This window comes from Pseudorasbora parva, chromosome 2 (genome assembly GCF_024679245.1).
Source record: "Pseudorasbora parva isolate DD20220531a chromosome 2, ASM2467924v1, whole genome shotgun sequence".
Taxonomy (NCBI): Eukaryota; Metazoa; Chordata; class Actinopteri; order Cypriniformes; family Gobionidae; genus Pseudorasbora; species Pseudorasbora parva.
In genome coordinates this window covers 24,509,888-24,526,402 of record NC_090173.1, presented here as the reverse complement: position 1 = coordinate 24,526,402, position 16,515 = coordinate 24,509,888, and the positions used below count along the sequence as shown (strand labels likewise).

Here is a 16,515-nt window from a genome sequence, read left to right as displayed (position 1 = left end):
GGCACAGTACCAATTTCCCTCCATTAGATGCCAGCAAAGCTCAGCTCTCTAAAATATTAGGCTACACACACACACACACACACACACACACACACACACACACACACACACACACACACACACACACACACACACACACACACACACACACACACACACACACACACACACACACACACACACACACACACACACACACACACACACACACACACGTTGTGTTTTTTGTTTTATGGGGACTTTCCATAGGCATAATGGTTTTTATACTCTATTAACTGTATATTTTATACCCTTACACTGCCCCTGCCACTAAACCTATCACAGGAAACATTCTGCATTTTTACTTTTTTTAAAAACATCACTTAGTTTGATTTATAAGATGTTTTCCTCATGAGGACCAAAAAAGGTCCTCACAAAGACAAGGACTTTGGATATTGCCATCTTTGTGGAGACATTTATTTGACATTTTCTACATAACGTAGGGTTTAATAATAATAATAATTAAAAATAATAATTTTGAAGCCTTGCCAACAGAATAAAAGCCTATTAACAAAGACTGCACCATTTTGCCTTGGGATTCAAAATTACAGTTTTATGAGGGTTCAATTGGGGACATTTTTGTCCTTAAGGTTCTGAGTGTAACTATTTGGTGTTACTTGTGTTCTTTTTTTATTTTAAGAAATGGGGGTAAAATAGTAAAATTCCAATAAAACTACACGCTTGTGCAAAAATGTATGCAACTGTCATTAACACAGGCAAAATTATATATATAAAAAAACTTAAAAAGACAGAAATATCCATAAGGATGCAGAAGGGCTAAATGCCTTAATTGAACTATGGCCTAATCCCGGCTTGACTGTGAAACCAGGCCTTAGGGTGTCAAAGTGATGTTAATGTGAATGTGAATATAGTTTATGAGTGGTAGTTTTTTTAATGATAGATAGATAGATAGATAGATAGATAGATAGATAGATAGATAGATAGATAGATAGATAGATAGATAGATAGATAGATAGATAGATAGATAGATAGATAGATAGATAGATAGATAGATAGATAGATAGATAGATAGATAGATATATCATTTCTATTTACAACATGTTTTGAACATACGTTGAACAATGTAGCCAACCACAAACATATCTGTTGATTTCTTGAACACAATGGCCAGTCAGAGGTTAGCACAGAACAAAACCAATAAACTACGATGATTGACAACTTTTTAGTAATTATAAAGGAAGTGATGCTTCTCTTTTAACATTACCAGTGGATTGTGAACAGACACTTTAATAACACATCATTCATTGGGAGCGTTTATGCTGAGATGTGTAGGTTGTATGGTGACACGTAACCTGAAAATCTATAAATATGTTTTCAATGGGGATTCGGAATAGCATCTCCTTACTGAGTAGATTTTTTATTTGTTTTATCAGCACCTGTTTTGCAAAGCCATTACAAGCAATATCCACTAGATGTCGAGTTCTCCAAGGAAGTGCTGATATTGTTGTGACTGCGTCGTTTGCCCTGAAGCATTCTGGGATAAGAATGAGATTTATGTGCTTTGATTTATGAGAAACAAGTCTAAGTTAAGATAACATAAGAATCATTTATTACAATTCAAAACTGCAGAGCACTGCCACCACTGCATAACAGAATAGACAATTATATACATACAGAAACTGAAAAAATACAAGAAATGAAACGACACCGATAAGATAAAAATAAAAAAAATATTTGAATTTAGCTGACAACACTTGAAATGCGTGCTGTTACATTGTATAACTGTCAAAGGCGCAAGTACAACGAGTCAGCCGAGGCATTTAGGGCCTCAATAAAGCGCATTTCACATGCAAATACAGGCAGCAGCTTCTGCCTTCTCTCTACCTTGGTCTCTTCTCTCTTTTTTTCTCATATATTTTGTTCTAAGTTGAGAAGTATAGGAAGAATAATACGTCTAAATTAAAGATTTGACTGTGGCTAACTAACATAAGACCAGTTGTGCCATTCTATGTTTATGCTAAATGTATAATATACGTATAATGAATAACTGCCAAGCCTTGAGTTTTATCACTTTGATTTGTTTGTGCCTTTGGTGCTGTGAAGCCTTTGGGCTGTAATATCTGACGCAGGGAATGTTACAGACACTCAAACATGCTGATGAAGACTGTACTGAAGAGTGGAAGAAAAGAGTGAACAATAAATTGGAAAGTAAAGGTAAAAAATAAGAGAGTGCTGGAGGGTTCGTCATTCATGGATTTTTAAGGTTCTTACACTTCACAAATACCAAATTCAGATTAAACACCTTCACCTATAAATCGCAATCACCTTTTGTTTTAGATCATTGGGAACTTTGGAGAAAGTTGGTAGGACAATTGTGATGTCTCTTGGGGAAAGAACAGTTGAGACAGAGTGTCCTGTTGGTTGGACTTTGGCGCCCCCTAGCTGGGAGACAGGGCAGGACTTGGCTCTGTGCTGATGTTGACCAAATACTCACTGGATTTGAGACTTGCCAGAGACTTGCAGCTGGGGAGAGAAGCCAAAGAACCACATAGACCGAGCATAGAGGGAGTGTTGTCTTTAGCTGGAGAGGAGAGGAGAGGAGAGGAGAGGAGAGGAGAGGAGAGGAGAGGAGAGGAGAGGAGAGGAGAGGAGAGGAGAGGAGAGGAGAGGAGAGGAGAGGAGAGGAGAGGAGAGGAGAGGAGAGGAGAGGAGAGGAGAGGAGAGGAGAGGAGAGGAGAGACATTAATTAGTAATCAGTTCTCAGACATGCTTGTATTATGTGTTAATCTGTGCACCTTTTACCTGCTGACCAGACGTTTTCTCCATTCTGATTGCTGTCTTCCTTCTGAGAGTCCGAGTTAAAACTCACATCAGCCGAGAGGTCCAAACTGTGAAAACTTCTCCTGAACCCAAACACACAAATGCATCACTAGATAGACTGGACTGAGTGGAGTTTTCCTGTGCAAAATCAGGTGACTTCAGGCTGCTAAGGTGTTCTGAGTGGTGAGGGTCTTCAAATTTTGACTTACCGACGGAACAGCTTAACGCTTCCTTGGTTGTTGGCAGTTTGTGCAGTTGTCCATTGGTTAATGAGTGGTATAGATAGGCCTTTTACTAAATGAGAGGACTCACAAGGAATGATACCAGTGCTGCAAAACAAACCAGAATAAAGCTAATAAAGCTAAACTGACTTCTTGTTGGCACAAATGTAGAAAGTGTGATAGTGTGTGTTCATACAGTTGTGCTTGTAGCTCCAGTATGATGGCCTCCAGTTCTTTCTTCTCTTGTTGACTCTGGACCTGTAGTTCTTCTAGTTTAGCATCTAGCCTCTTGTTCTCAGTTTCTAAATTTTTCAGCTGGGACTCCCTCAAGCGCACCAGTTCCTCTAAATAACCCTAAAATGACACAGATTCATGCATTAGGATATGAATGGATATTCCTATTTCTGTTAGCATTTCCTTTTAATCCACAGATGACAGCTGTGTTTTGGAACATGGGAGCTGTTTTTTTTTATTTTATTAGTTGCTACAGCTACAAACTTGAAGGATTAGTTGAGTTGGAAGCTGAATTGAATACGTTAATATGGAAGGCAGCCTGACCGAAGCTAGATATTTTACATAATAAAGTTTTAAATATGGATATTTTTTTCGTACACAAATGCATCACTTCGCTCCAGAAGGCCTTTATTAAAGGGATACTTCACCCAAAAATGAAAATTTGTTTTTCCTTACCCCCAGTGCATTTTTTTTTCTGTTCAGAAAGGCTTTTATGTGTTGATTGTTTGTATTATTCTATATTTTTACTTTTTATACGTTTTTGTTATTTTTCCCCTTTTTCCATTGTTGCACTTTGAGATTCTTCAGAATGAAAAGTGCGTTAGAAATAAAATCGATTTATTTTTATTTTATCCATTTATATTGCGTGTATATTGACCTTACTGGAAGTGAAGCGTGTTTCAGGCTGTTGGATATAGCGTTGTATTTGAGGTAAAAATTATATAAATACGGCTCGATTTCTCACACAAACTGATCGTTTTGTGTCTTAAGATATCAGCGTGTCGTCATGAGCAACAGGGCTCTTTGGGCATGTTGTCTAAGCATGTTTTTTTTTTTTGGCTCTCATAGGATTGTTACCTATTCACATGCATTATATGACCTACACACAGCAACGGTTGGATTTAAGGTGCCCTAGAATGAAACATTGAATTAACCTTGCCATAGATAAATAACAAGAGTTCAGTACAAGGACATCACATACAGTGAATCTCAAACACCATTGCCTCCTCCTTCCTATGTAAATCTTGTTTGTGAAAAACAGCATGGAAAAACAGGCGATTATTAACATAACGCCAACTGTGACGCTATCGCTGGGATCATTAATATGTATGCCCCCAACATTTGCATGCCAGCCAATGTTCACATTAGGTGGAACTGAACAGCCGAATCATCGGGAGTTCAGTAGATAAACAAGCGTTACGCGAGGATAGCGAAAACGGCAGATCATGGAAATAAATGTTATGATCCTGGCTTTGCAGGGGATGTGAGGACTTTTCATACCCTTCCCACAGATAAAAAATGTCAACAGTCATGGTTGATGCTTATTATAATCGGATACCACAACAATTTAATTCAAAGTTGTTTGTTTGCTCGACCCATTTCACCATGGACAGTTTTTCTAACCTGGGACAATATCAAGCAGGATTCGCTCAGCGTCCGCTACTGAAGAAAGGGCCGATTCCAACAATATTCCTGCAAACAGTAAATAGTGTTTTTATCCACTTCTTGACTGTCAAAGCCATTTCCAATTGAAAGTTTCTTAGTAAGACAACATTACGATAATATCCTCTGTGTTGTCTAGATCCAACGCAAGATGCTAGTATTGGAAACAACAAGTAGCTCACATAACAGTTTGTCAAATGACAAATGTTAATATTTCCTGCCAGTGTTGTCATAAAACACAACAGTAGATACGTATGTCGATCCCTTTTGACGTATTGAAATCTAAATTAGCCTAAATTTCAATTTCGATCCTTGTAGCTAAACGTCACCTTCTCCACCATCTAAGTTAAACGATAGTCATTTGACAAGGCTTCTAGTCAATTTGTTAAATAAATATACATTTTTGAGAATTTGAAATATGATTTTGTTGCAGCGGCTGAGTAGTAAACATGACACTGACTATTTTTTGAGTGGCTTTTACATTACTTTGTTTGGCTAAATACATCGACTTTTAAATCAGTACTCTACTGTCAAACTGTAACTTTACTGTACAAACAACATATTTACGCGCTACATATTTTCGTGATTCAAAGTTAAGAAGCTCTCATTGTCAAATCATTGCCATGACAGATGGTATAGATGTGTTTGCTGTCACTGAGCTGCGCAGTGAAACAGCCAATCAGAGCAGAATATTCACGACTCTTCCAAATATGGCAAAAACAGAGCATTACATCCTAGGGACAATTTCTAGGATTGTAAATGGACCTGTAAAACCATATCTGGACAATTTTTGACCTTAAGTGAGCCTTAAGTATAAATTAAACATATTGATTAAAATCATTCAGGGCACCTTTAAAAATCTTCATTTGTGTTCTACTGAAGAAACAAAGACACCTACATGTTGGCTGCACTGGGGGTAAGCAGGTAAACATCAAATTTTCATTTTTGGGTGAACTATCCTTTTAACCCCCAGAGCCGTGTAAAGTACATTTAGGATCTAATCTGATTGTGTTCTAATCCTTTAAATTGAACTATGCCGGCCAAATCAAACAGTGTCACGCTAAAAAGAATCCGGTACCTTTTGGGCATAGATGATCTTGAATCTTTGCTCCATCTTTCTGCACTTGTTGCTCCAAGTCTCTTCGTCCGTGACCAGAGGAATGTAAGGATGCTCAGCTACGCTCTCATCACTGGCACTGCTGTCAACACTGCGGCGGTCTTCTTCATCACTCAAGTAGTCATAGCTGCAGGTCACATCAGTAGCAGTAATGATATTTTAAAGGGTACTATAAGGTGTAGGCTGCTTTTGGCCAGCAACTGAAATGTATTAAAACCTCCTACCTCTGGGTGAACTTAAGGTAAGGTGTGTAGTCGATCACTGCAGGTGTCTTTCCATCCAAAATCTCTCCCTTCAGGCAGAAACTAATGGTAGCACAAAAAAGACAGTATCATATCACTATTAGGTGCTGGGGGCAAAGAAATTTCCCATTTCAGAAAAAAAAAACATTCACCTTTAAATAAAAGTGATTTGCGAGTTGTCATAAATGCAGTGTTTTTACCTAAAGTCAATGGCACTGAGTCCAATTAGCATACCCGTCAGAACGGTAGCTTCCTCCCTTAGCATAATGGCACCATCATCATAAAATCTCCTGCAGCGCAAAAATAAATGTACAAAAAATGCATTCAAATTACTTCGAATTTATAAAGACAGCTGTAAAACACATTGTATAGACAGTGAAGAGTTATGACCTGGTAGTCCGAGTGTCTCTTAACGCAGTGGCTACATATTCAGACAAACGCTTTTCCATCAAAGCTACACGAATCCAGGCTCGCCCCTGTATGACAACAGGAAAATAAACAGTTAAAGATAAAGGTTTTGCAAGTGAAGCTGAATGACCTAGGCTATGTTCACACCGTCAGTTTTTGGGATTGACAATTGCATTTCCTTATTAGTGTGAGTCTCTATGTCCTGTTCAAACAGCAACTTACAGTAGCGTGTAGATAGAATACTGTCGGTATGTTATTCTTGTTATGTCTATTCTCTTACCATTGACCAATACATAAATACATAAAATGTATTACTTTTAACACAACAAGAGTCCAACCAAGCCGAGAGTTAATCCATCAAACCCTCATTAACCAACAGCCGCTTTTATATCCGTGTGGAGAGCAGAGCATTCGAGTCATGTTTTGAACACAAAACGGGAGCAGCGCCGGTGGAGAACTGTGACGGGAACTAAAACCTTCAGATGACACACCTCTCATATCTCCATCACTGTAAGTTCCTGAAAGCAGGACCCATACAAAAGCATTTGTGTAGTGCTGCTCTCTCGTACTGTATGACGTGACAGTTAGATTAGTTGTCCAGTCCGGTTCACACAGTGAGGTTTTCTGAGAATGCGGTTGTGAATCCTGAAAATGTCCCTCTAAATAACTGAACTGTGTGTGAATGCAACCGCATTAAGGACTCAAATACAGGACTGCCAACTGTATTCTACTGTTGTGTGAACATGGCCCTAGTAAATTAAGACGTTTAATTGCGACACCAGCACATCAGCATCTCATTATGAGGACCAGCATCATATGATCTGCTAATCATCTCACAGGGTAAAAATAGTGTGCTTGAAGCTGAAAAGTTGGAAGTGCCTTGCCTTTGCTCGTGACGTGCTAATGTTCTCGATGCTCTCAATGCTACTGATGCAGTTGTTGTGGACTTTACTGCAGGCCAGACGGATGTAGTCCCAAAAACTCCTCTGGCCATCTGAACTGAACCAACCACCTGGACCTGATTAAAAAATAAAATAAAAAAAATAAACCACCAAAGATTATTCATGAGTCCCACACATTGGGCATGGACAGAACTAGTTATGTAAACCTTTGAAACGGTGACTGAGGATGTGCTCCAAAATTGCAGCGAAGTTGATGAACTCCTCTGATGAGTCATCAATAGGCTCAGCAGTGTACTTTTCCAACAATGTCTTCACAGAAAACCTGAGAGAGAGAGAGAGAGAGAGAGAGAGAGAGAGAGAGAGAGAGAGAGAGAGAGAGAGAGAGAGAGAGAGAGAGAGAGAGAGAGAGAGAGAGAGAACGAAAGAGTGACAGAGAGAGAAATGCAGTAAAATTGAGTTACGCTAGGTGTGGTACGTAACAGATCCGATTTGGAAACTCCAAATTCATCAAAAACACAAAGCAAGTGATGAAACACCACACTTCGACAACAGTATGATCAGCATCTCACAGGCACAAAAACTAGCATTTGGTGCAGAGGCCCGGGTCAATGCTGCCATTCTGACTGATGTAAAGACAGGCGTTTTCGGGAGCGGTGCCACAGCGGACTGCTGAGGTCAATCCCAATTGTCCTGTGTGCTAGACAATGCCCTTTTGATGACATGTTCACGTTATCACTCCTGCCATCACAATCGGAGTCCTTGTGCCCCGGCCAACAACGTTATGCTACTTGTCGGCGTGGCGACTTTTGTCCTTTCGCCTGGGTTCCATTCAAACCTCTATGCCTGTTTTTTTAAAGGAACACTATAGTGAGCGAATCTCCCTCGTATCCTTACACACTCACTTTCTCCACCCACCCACTTGCTGAAATAGTGGTGTGATCTATTTAGGGCTGTCCCGATACAGTGTACAGTTTTCTCCCAGCACAGTCAAACCTGAAAGGCGCTGGTATGCTAAGACTCTAGCCCACTCAAAGGGGAGAGGAAACAGAGAGAGAATTGAGAGTTCGAAGACCTGACAACCTACATGCCTTCATGGGGAACACCAGTTTTACGGAAGGGAAGACTGCTCTGTCTGTGGGCGGCTCGTCAATAGCCCGGGGCAAGACTTCCATCACCATGGGCAAGTCCTCCATCACCCGTGGGGTCACCACTACCTCTATGGGAGACTCTACCATAACCAGAGGCAAGACCACCATATCCCTGGGCACAGCCAGCTTCAGCCGAGGCAGTACTACAACCTCATTCCGCAAGGCCCTCATGCCCAAGCGCAGAACCAAGTAGATGGAAAGGAGATCTGCAAACTCTGAAACAAAGAACAAGACTTCAAAAGCAAGAAAGAGTATTGAGAAGGACGAGACAACAGATATACAGCAAGAGGACGACTCACTAGCCTCAAAAGGAAAGGCTTCTCTTTTACTGAGAAAGACCTGCTTTACAAAAGGGAAAATCAAACTGATGAAAAGCAAGAAGGCCATGTCATGGGGGAAGACGGTTCTTTCAAGGAGCAAGACCAAACTGAGGAAGGGAGAGACTGCATTTGTGGTGGGTACAACTACAATCACTCATGGAGAGACTACTAGTTCTTTAAGCAAGGCCACTTTAAGTCAAGGGGAGAAGTCTGTCACTGTAGTTAAGACTTCTCTCAAAAGAGGCAAGGAAACGCAATGGAATCTCTACTGGGATTTTCATCTGTGACTTAAAGACAAATATAACAGCAAACAGATTATGTACAGTATATGTGTATGTTACCACAAAGAATGACTTTGAAGTAGAGCGTTCAAGCAGGTTGGATGTCTTGTGAGATGCAAGTGTTTGTCCGCTTGCTCTAGAATTGCACACAAATGCATTCTAGAGGCAAAATGAAGTGCAAGTGTACCATAAATTAGCTTGGAACTAAGCATGATGTCTTTGTCCCTGAAAGAGAATACAGATGGTTTTAAGATAAAGATTTGTCTGACAGAACATCTTTAGAGATCAGGCACCAATCTGGTTTCCACAAAGAGAACATGCATGCATGTGTGAGGGTGTGCACTTCCACACTTGGAATGGCTTTTATTGTTGTTCACATGCAGAAGGGTCTAAGTGGGATATTGATCCAGAATCCAGATCTGAGATTCTGTTTTGCAAGTGGAAATGTATCAGTTAATTGGTACTAACCAAGTCATAGTAAAAAGATTTAACTTCAACCATAGCCTTACACATAAAACGTGCATTGTTAATTCTTTGACTTCTTAATCTTACATTAATGTAGCATAAATCAACCAGTATTACAATGGATTAAACCAGAATTGTCAATAAATAGACCTTTAAAGTGGTGAAAACATTGTTTTAATGTGTCTGTCTGCTAAATATTTCAGAGGGTTTTTCATTTACCTTAAGCTAAGCACATACTGTTGCTTGTCAGACTAAACAACATTATCACAATCATATCTTAGGTAAAAGCCACTTTTCTTTTGTAAAACTGTACAATTGTATTTACGACTTTGTTCCCACTAGTCCCGTTGACAGCTAGTAGTACATTTTTTACACCGTCAGAACTTTGTTAGTGGCTAAGTTTGATTAAAACAAGAGGCCATAAAGTACAGTGTGAACCAGGCTTTACCTTTTAACTTGCACAATTAGCAAGCATCTCAATCATTGGCTATATATGAAACAATGCCTCTGTAATAACTAATTTGACTACACATTTTGGGGGTCTAATATAACAAAGTCATTAAAGTAGACCACACCCTCGAATCTCAGCAATCTGTCTTGGGCTCTGTCAACACGACAGCTTTTTCAGAAACCATGTACAGTTAAGTCAAGACATTTCTAGCAGTTCTAGGGAGGCACAATGCCTCGGAACTGTGTGATGTCACCCCTGATTGTGTCGCTCAACAATGTGTTCTTCAGTGCCTCGCTTTAGTAATGGTACAATGTGGTCTACTGTCCGCTCTGCCTCCATATAGAACTAAGGCCTCCTACGGCAGCCTCTGTCCATTCAAGGCACACAGTGGAGGTATGTGGCCTTGCGAAGCCCACGTTATGCTGCTCAACAAGTGCTTTATGCTGTTGCATGGGGGTTGCTCTCACCACGCTTAGCATTCTTGTCCCATCCTGACACTAGCTGTTTGGACTGTCACACCCAGCCAGGCACTGTCTGTGTGCGTTGGGATGCGTTGCTGCAAGAGCGCGCGATGAGCCATTGTAACCTCATCCTGTAGAACCTGGAGAGCACCCAAGGGAGAATAGAGAAAATTTAACCTTGAACGTGCTCCAGGTCAAACCGTCTAGGCTGGCTGCTGGAGGAGACTTCCTGGAGCTTCTCCACCACCTTCGGTTCCACCATGGGTAACACCAGCATCACAGAGGGCAAGACGGCCCTCAACCTGGGGAGCACATCAATCAAGAGAGATAAGACCAAGATCTTGATGGGAAACTCTTCTATCTCCCGCGGGAAGAGCACAACATCCCTGGGCTCCTCCACCATCACCAGTGGCAAGACAAAGATATCCATGGGTGGTGCCTCTTTCAGCCGAGGCACCAAGACTACGTCCTTCCGAAAAGCTTTTATGCCCAAGAGGAAAACTCTTTAACGGCGAGTAAGTCAAAATCTATGGGGAGGGTGCAGGGTGCTGGGCATAGTATGGGGGGGACAGTTTCACCAAGCTGGGAACAAAGAAACCATAAGAAAATATCACCAACAGCTGAGGAAACATCATCATCACAACGTACCTTTTGTGGAGATAATTTATTGCATCTTGCCATTTTTTTTGCCATTCAACATTTTTTTTTGTGCTTTTGGACCAAGTCTCTTTTTTGATTTCATTTCTCCGGAATACATCCCAGATACAGGTTAGTAAATAGTCAATCCAGCTCCAAAGGATGATGGTTATGCCATGGACTATTATTTGTAGCAATAATATAATTATGTATTCAAGACATAGCAATTTCTTAAATGGTGATCATTAACACCTCTCATTATGTTATATTGATATTCTAAGGTTCTACAAGGATCACTGATATTGCCAGCTCGGATTTCAGTTTAGTCACCTGTAGTTGTTTGATCGTGGCTGTTTAATTGCTTCAGTGTTTAACCAGAGCAAAATGTGTCCCTCTGTAATGATAACAAAGTTAGATTTGAATGCCTTTAACATTATGAAATGTTGGGTCTAGATTTTCTCCTTGGCTCTATGGCTCATCCAAGATGTGTTTTCCACAAGGGCAGGGCAATCCCACACTATGAGAACAATGCTAATCATTGCAGGAGGACAACTTCCAACACCAGCCAACCAAATTATTTGATTGCACACTATGCCTAGTCACGTATGAAGATGAGCACGTCTCTGAAGGTTGTCAGGGTGAGAGCTGAAATGCTAATGGAGGAATGTGGCAGCAAGACTGTCTTGGTACGATTTGACACTGAAAAACAAACGTGTGGCCACTTAACAAATGGCTTTTGTGTTCTTGGTCTCGCCCACTTTGGTAACAGACCAAGGTGTCCAGACCCTTCTATGAAATCTTACTTCATAGCACTTACTCTTAAGATTTTTGTATGTTTTTGACTACACACTATCTGAATTACCTCTAATTCTCTCCAGGGTCTGGATCGTTCTCAGCTTTTAAAGCATACGGACTACTGATTATTATACGTTTTCTTTTCTATTTCTTTGTACCTCCTACTTTCTTGTTATGCTTTGATCCTGCTCTCCCATACCCTTTCCATCAATCATCTCTTTTTTCATGTTCTTTCGTGTTTCATGTCCCTCCTCTCCCAAGCTTGTCCAGGGCTTCTTTTGTTTTGTCTCCCTCACACTCTCAATTTTGAACTTTTTAATATACTTCTTCACCCCCCTTACCTCACCCTTCTTGTAGGCAGTACCAGCATTGTCTGCTAACTCTCAATATGCTCCCCCACACCCCTCCCCCTGAAAGTTCCTCAATAAAAACAAAACAAAATGACTGCAGATTGAGAATACAAACTTTTATCAAATTAAATTAAATTGTGGCACATCTTAGATAACAAAACACGTTGCTTATTAGAAATGGAGGATAGGATAGTTAAAGGGTTAGGTATGTGTTGACTGAGAAGCCAAGTAAGTGACAACGACTGATCGTGTAATTGTGCTTTCAGCCAGATTGCTCTGAGTTAGAAGTTAAAATTTATCATGAAAGAACCAGTCAGAGGTCGCTAAGCTGGTGCCAAGACATATTTGGTAACAAATTAGATTTTGACATGTTCCTACGAAATCAGATGGTCAGGGAACTACATTTCAAGGATGAAGATTGAACTGAAAATATGCCAAATCATACCCAATTCCTTTTTTTTTTAAATGTCTCTGCATAAAATTGATCTTCCAAAACCTTTAAGGAAATGTAAACACCATCAACAACCTCCAAAGCATTTTCAAGAGAACTATGTCCCACAAGTTCTAAGTGCTATAAGACATCATCCAGTGACTTCTTGTATATAATTTCAGATGAAAAGTCATACACAAAACTAAAGCTGTTGATTGATACATAGACTGACACTGAATTCAAATGCTCATCCTTGCAGAGTTCTTGAATCCTCGGAGTCCACACCTTTACATTACTCGCTTCAGCTGTCTGGAAAACTTTTACAAGGAGAAAAGCAAAATGGGCCATTCCATTTACTGGAAATTCAAGACATGGGGACATCAAAAAGAGCCATTTCTTTGACCGCTGGAACGCTTACCTTTCAACTTTGAACTGGGATGCAGTCATCATGCCCTATTTTACATTTCATAAACTTCATACACCCTCACAATGATGATGTTACTGTTATAAATCTTATGGTATGCAGTACTGAGCTCTTGCCTTATATATGACAACAATGTTTGGAACGTAATTCTATTTCAAAAACAACTTCAAGTGCATTCAAAGTATTTAATTAGTGAAAACCAACCAACAAACCTGTAAACGTATCATGAGTGCCCTTGTGTTGAAACTGACATTTGTTTAGAGTGTAAAAACTGAAAGAGTAGAAAACTGAAACTATGTAACTGTTTATAATTCTGTCAGTGATCGAAACTGTATATGTGTAACCATTGTAAAAGAGGCAGCAGAAATTCGACATCATTAATGCTTTTGATCTTAGCGCAGAAGGAACTCAGCTTTGAGATAAGTGGGTGGGTTATGGGGAGTGAAACTAATAATGTGTCTGTTGGTCAAAACTCTTTTCCACAATGTCAACAGCTCTCAGTTTCAGTAAAGGTGCTTCATATAAATGCAGCTCTGGAAAAAATTAAGAGACCACTTAACACTGAGAAATCCATGTTAAGTGGTCTCTTTAATTTTTTCCAGAGCTTGTATATTGGTTAGATTTGCCCCTGATTTCCAGCTTAGAAGACTAGTGATTTAGGGGCCAAAATCAAACATTTCCCCGACCCTTGAGAATTTCCACCTGGTCTAAAGTTGGCTAAAGACTAAGCAACAACTTTCGTAAAGGGGCATCGTATTGTGTACTGAGAGAAATGACATTGGGGTTGAAGGTTTCAGGATTGAGAGTGAAGGAAATGAAATGTCTCCTGATCTCAATGTACCAGAGAAATACAACAGTCATGACAGAGACACGGGAGGTTTTAGCTAATCTGAACTACGTGTCCCTGAGAGCATCAAGTAATCTGAGCTAATCGTGATCCAATTTAATCAAGCACTATTTGAGATTTCTTTGCTAGCAGCCATTAATTAAGATTCGAAAATATATATATTTTTTTCTTGTCAAGTTCTTCGTCCTGTGTCTTGTTGTTAAATGTTAAAAACAACTCTAGCCATGTGGCCATACAAGGGACGTGGGTAGCAGAGAATGGCCCCTGCCCTTTTCAACAAAAGCGTCTTTGTGTTTATAATAATCTGTGAGGTCTGAAGTCCATTTTTGTAATTCTTTCTTGTTCATTTTTCCACCATTCATTAGCATACGTGTTTCAAGTGTTTAACAGTTCATTATGCCATCCAGATGGTAGAACCTTGGAGAGTTTGGTTCTAACCACAGTGCTGTATGCTTAATAAATATGTGCTGACATTAATGAAGGTGTTTTTTCTTGTAGATCTGTTTTAGAATTAGGACTAGAATCCATATTCTGCAGGCAAAGAGATGAGGATGATGATGTCACAACAGCTTGCCACATCACAATCATCTCTTTGACTGCGTTTCCATTATGACAACACAATGGTGCTGCTGTCCCAACAGGAGTGACAGTGTTCTGTGTCCATTCAGCAACTGTACATGGCCTATGCCTGGGGCGCCCCCAAACATGAATTATTCAACATCCACTTAATGTCCTGTACCAATCGGCCAGTAAAGAGCAGCTCTGGTGCAGTCCCACACAGCCCTGCAGAACAGAATGCAGTGATGGAATTCTATGTGCCTCATAAGCTTCAGCCATGACTCACCAACGCACGTTGCACAGTGTGCAGGGACAAAATGTGCACATAGTATTGCAAGCATACAACATATAGGGCTGAGTGTCCAATCTATGGATGCAAAGACTGATGTGCCATAAATTATGATGTGAATCTCCTGACAAGGACTAAAAAAAATCGTAATCATTTTCAATATCTGATTTGATAAAGCTGTGAGGTTCAGAGCATTAATTTTGTAAACTGGTATGATGAATGAATGATGAATGAAATGATGTAAACTGGTATGATGAATGAAAGCAATCGAAACAAAGTGGACATTACCTTCATTCTAGTGAGATTTGGTCAATAATATAATACAGAGGAAATTGTATGTATATACAATATTTAAAAAGTGTAATTAAGTGTGAGTTGCATTTGATATTCAGTATTTATGTACATTAAATGTAAGGGGAATCATTTCATATTTGTCTAACACCAAGTTACATCAGCAGAAAGTTGTTTCTGATAAAGTGAGGAAGTAATTCGATTTTGATTATAAATAACAAGATGAACCATTTCTTCACAAAAAGACCAGGAACATGGATTAAGAAATTTGATAACTTTGATAGAAATATAAAGGGTAGGTAGGCCTATCACTTAGGATACTGCTACTTTATGATTGTATTTATTTTTGTAGCCCTTAATGAGAAGAAAAGACACCAACAATACAGCCAAATTCATAAATGTTTACCAAACTCATTCTTGTGAAAGGCTCTGTGAGGTTGAAGGCCATAGTGTGGTTTTAGCATGTCGCGTCCATGGCATGAAATGGACAGATGGATGTAATGACGTCATGGATGCTGAAATGAAATAACGCTCCGACGTCCTCAAGGGCCTCATCTTTAATATTAAGCGTTTACGCAAGAATGTAAGTTCCTACGAAATATGTTCTAGTTTATAATATATATCTATAATAATAATAATAATTTAAAAAAATCTAAATACTAGGTAACGCGATATTATCTAAATAAAAACACGACTGGTGTCGTGAAAATCGGTTCAATGAGTCATGCGATAAACTAGCTACCTGCAGACGGTGATGAGATTCTTGCGCTCCACGCCGGGATTCCTAGAAGACGATTTTTTCGACGTTAGACCCATAGCCATTGCGGTCTGGAGACACCCTGACTTCATGAATCGGCGGAGGCTGCATCGAGCCTGTAGTTTCCCGGCGCGGATCAAACCCCTCCCTTCTTCCGCTGAGATGCTGCTGTATGGAGGAATGCCCACTCCAGCTGAGGAGACCGGGACTGGGGGACGACAGGGCTACACAAATACACCATATTGCAACTTTAAACATTTCAGTTTTTCCTAAAATGTGGGGAAAATAGATTAGAAATATGTGAATGTTCGCTAATAGAGACTGTGCAAATATAAGACATGGAAACATAAATTATTGTGCCGACTCGCATCATGAATAAAAGGAGGGTCAATAGGTCAATTAGGAATTAAAAGAATATCTGAGCATTATATAAAAATCCCATGTAATGTTCAATGACTGATAATTTGCTAAAATAATAACTTTGGTCCCCAATAATGGTCATACATATGGAGAGCAAAAGAAACTTCATATAAAAGCTGTAAATTCATCACATAAACAATACAAACTACAACCCCATTTCCATAAATGTTGGGACATTTTGTAAAATGCAATAAAATCAAGACTT

General features: G+C 39.7%; 1 protein-coding gene and 1 long non-coding RNA gene across 3 annotated transcripts; one reads left to right on the top strand and one right to left on the bottom strand.

Annotated features, from left to right (window-relative positions):
* Positions 1 to 1,586: 1,586 nt before the first annotated feature.
* On the bottom strand, positions 1,587 to 16,080 carry rundc3aa (RUN domain containing 3Aa). Its single transcript, XM_067428864.1, has 11 exons — positions 15,876 to 16,080; positions 7,594 to 7,709; positions 7,370 to 7,503; positions 6,468 to 6,553; positions 6,278 to 6,367; positions 6,060 to 6,140; positions 5,797 to 5,962; positions 3,238 to 3,395; positions 3,030 to 3,149; positions 2,803 to 2,903; positions 1,587 to 2,581 (listed from the first exon to the last, which is right to left on the bottom strand). The coding sequence occupies exons 1-11, from the start codon at positions 15,980 to 15,982 to the stop codon at positions 2,439 to 2,441; spliced, it is 1,302 nt and encodes a 433-aa protein (XP_067284965.1). The 5' UTR covers positions 15,983 to 16,080; the 3' UTR covers positions 1,587 to 2,438.
* Positions 8,735 to 14,472, top strand: LOC137038353 (uncharacterized). Of its 2 annotated transcripts, none has more exons than XR_010897468.1 (2): positions 8,735 to 8,989; positions 12,984 to 14,472. It is a non-coding gene; the product is annotated as an uncharacterized lncRNA (long non-coding RNA). The 2 variants fall into 2 exon arrangements; XR_010897467.1 differs by lacking the exon at positions 8,735 to 8,989 and adding an exon at positions 11,029 to 11,281.
* Positions 16,081 to 16,515: the final 435 nt, after the last annotated feature.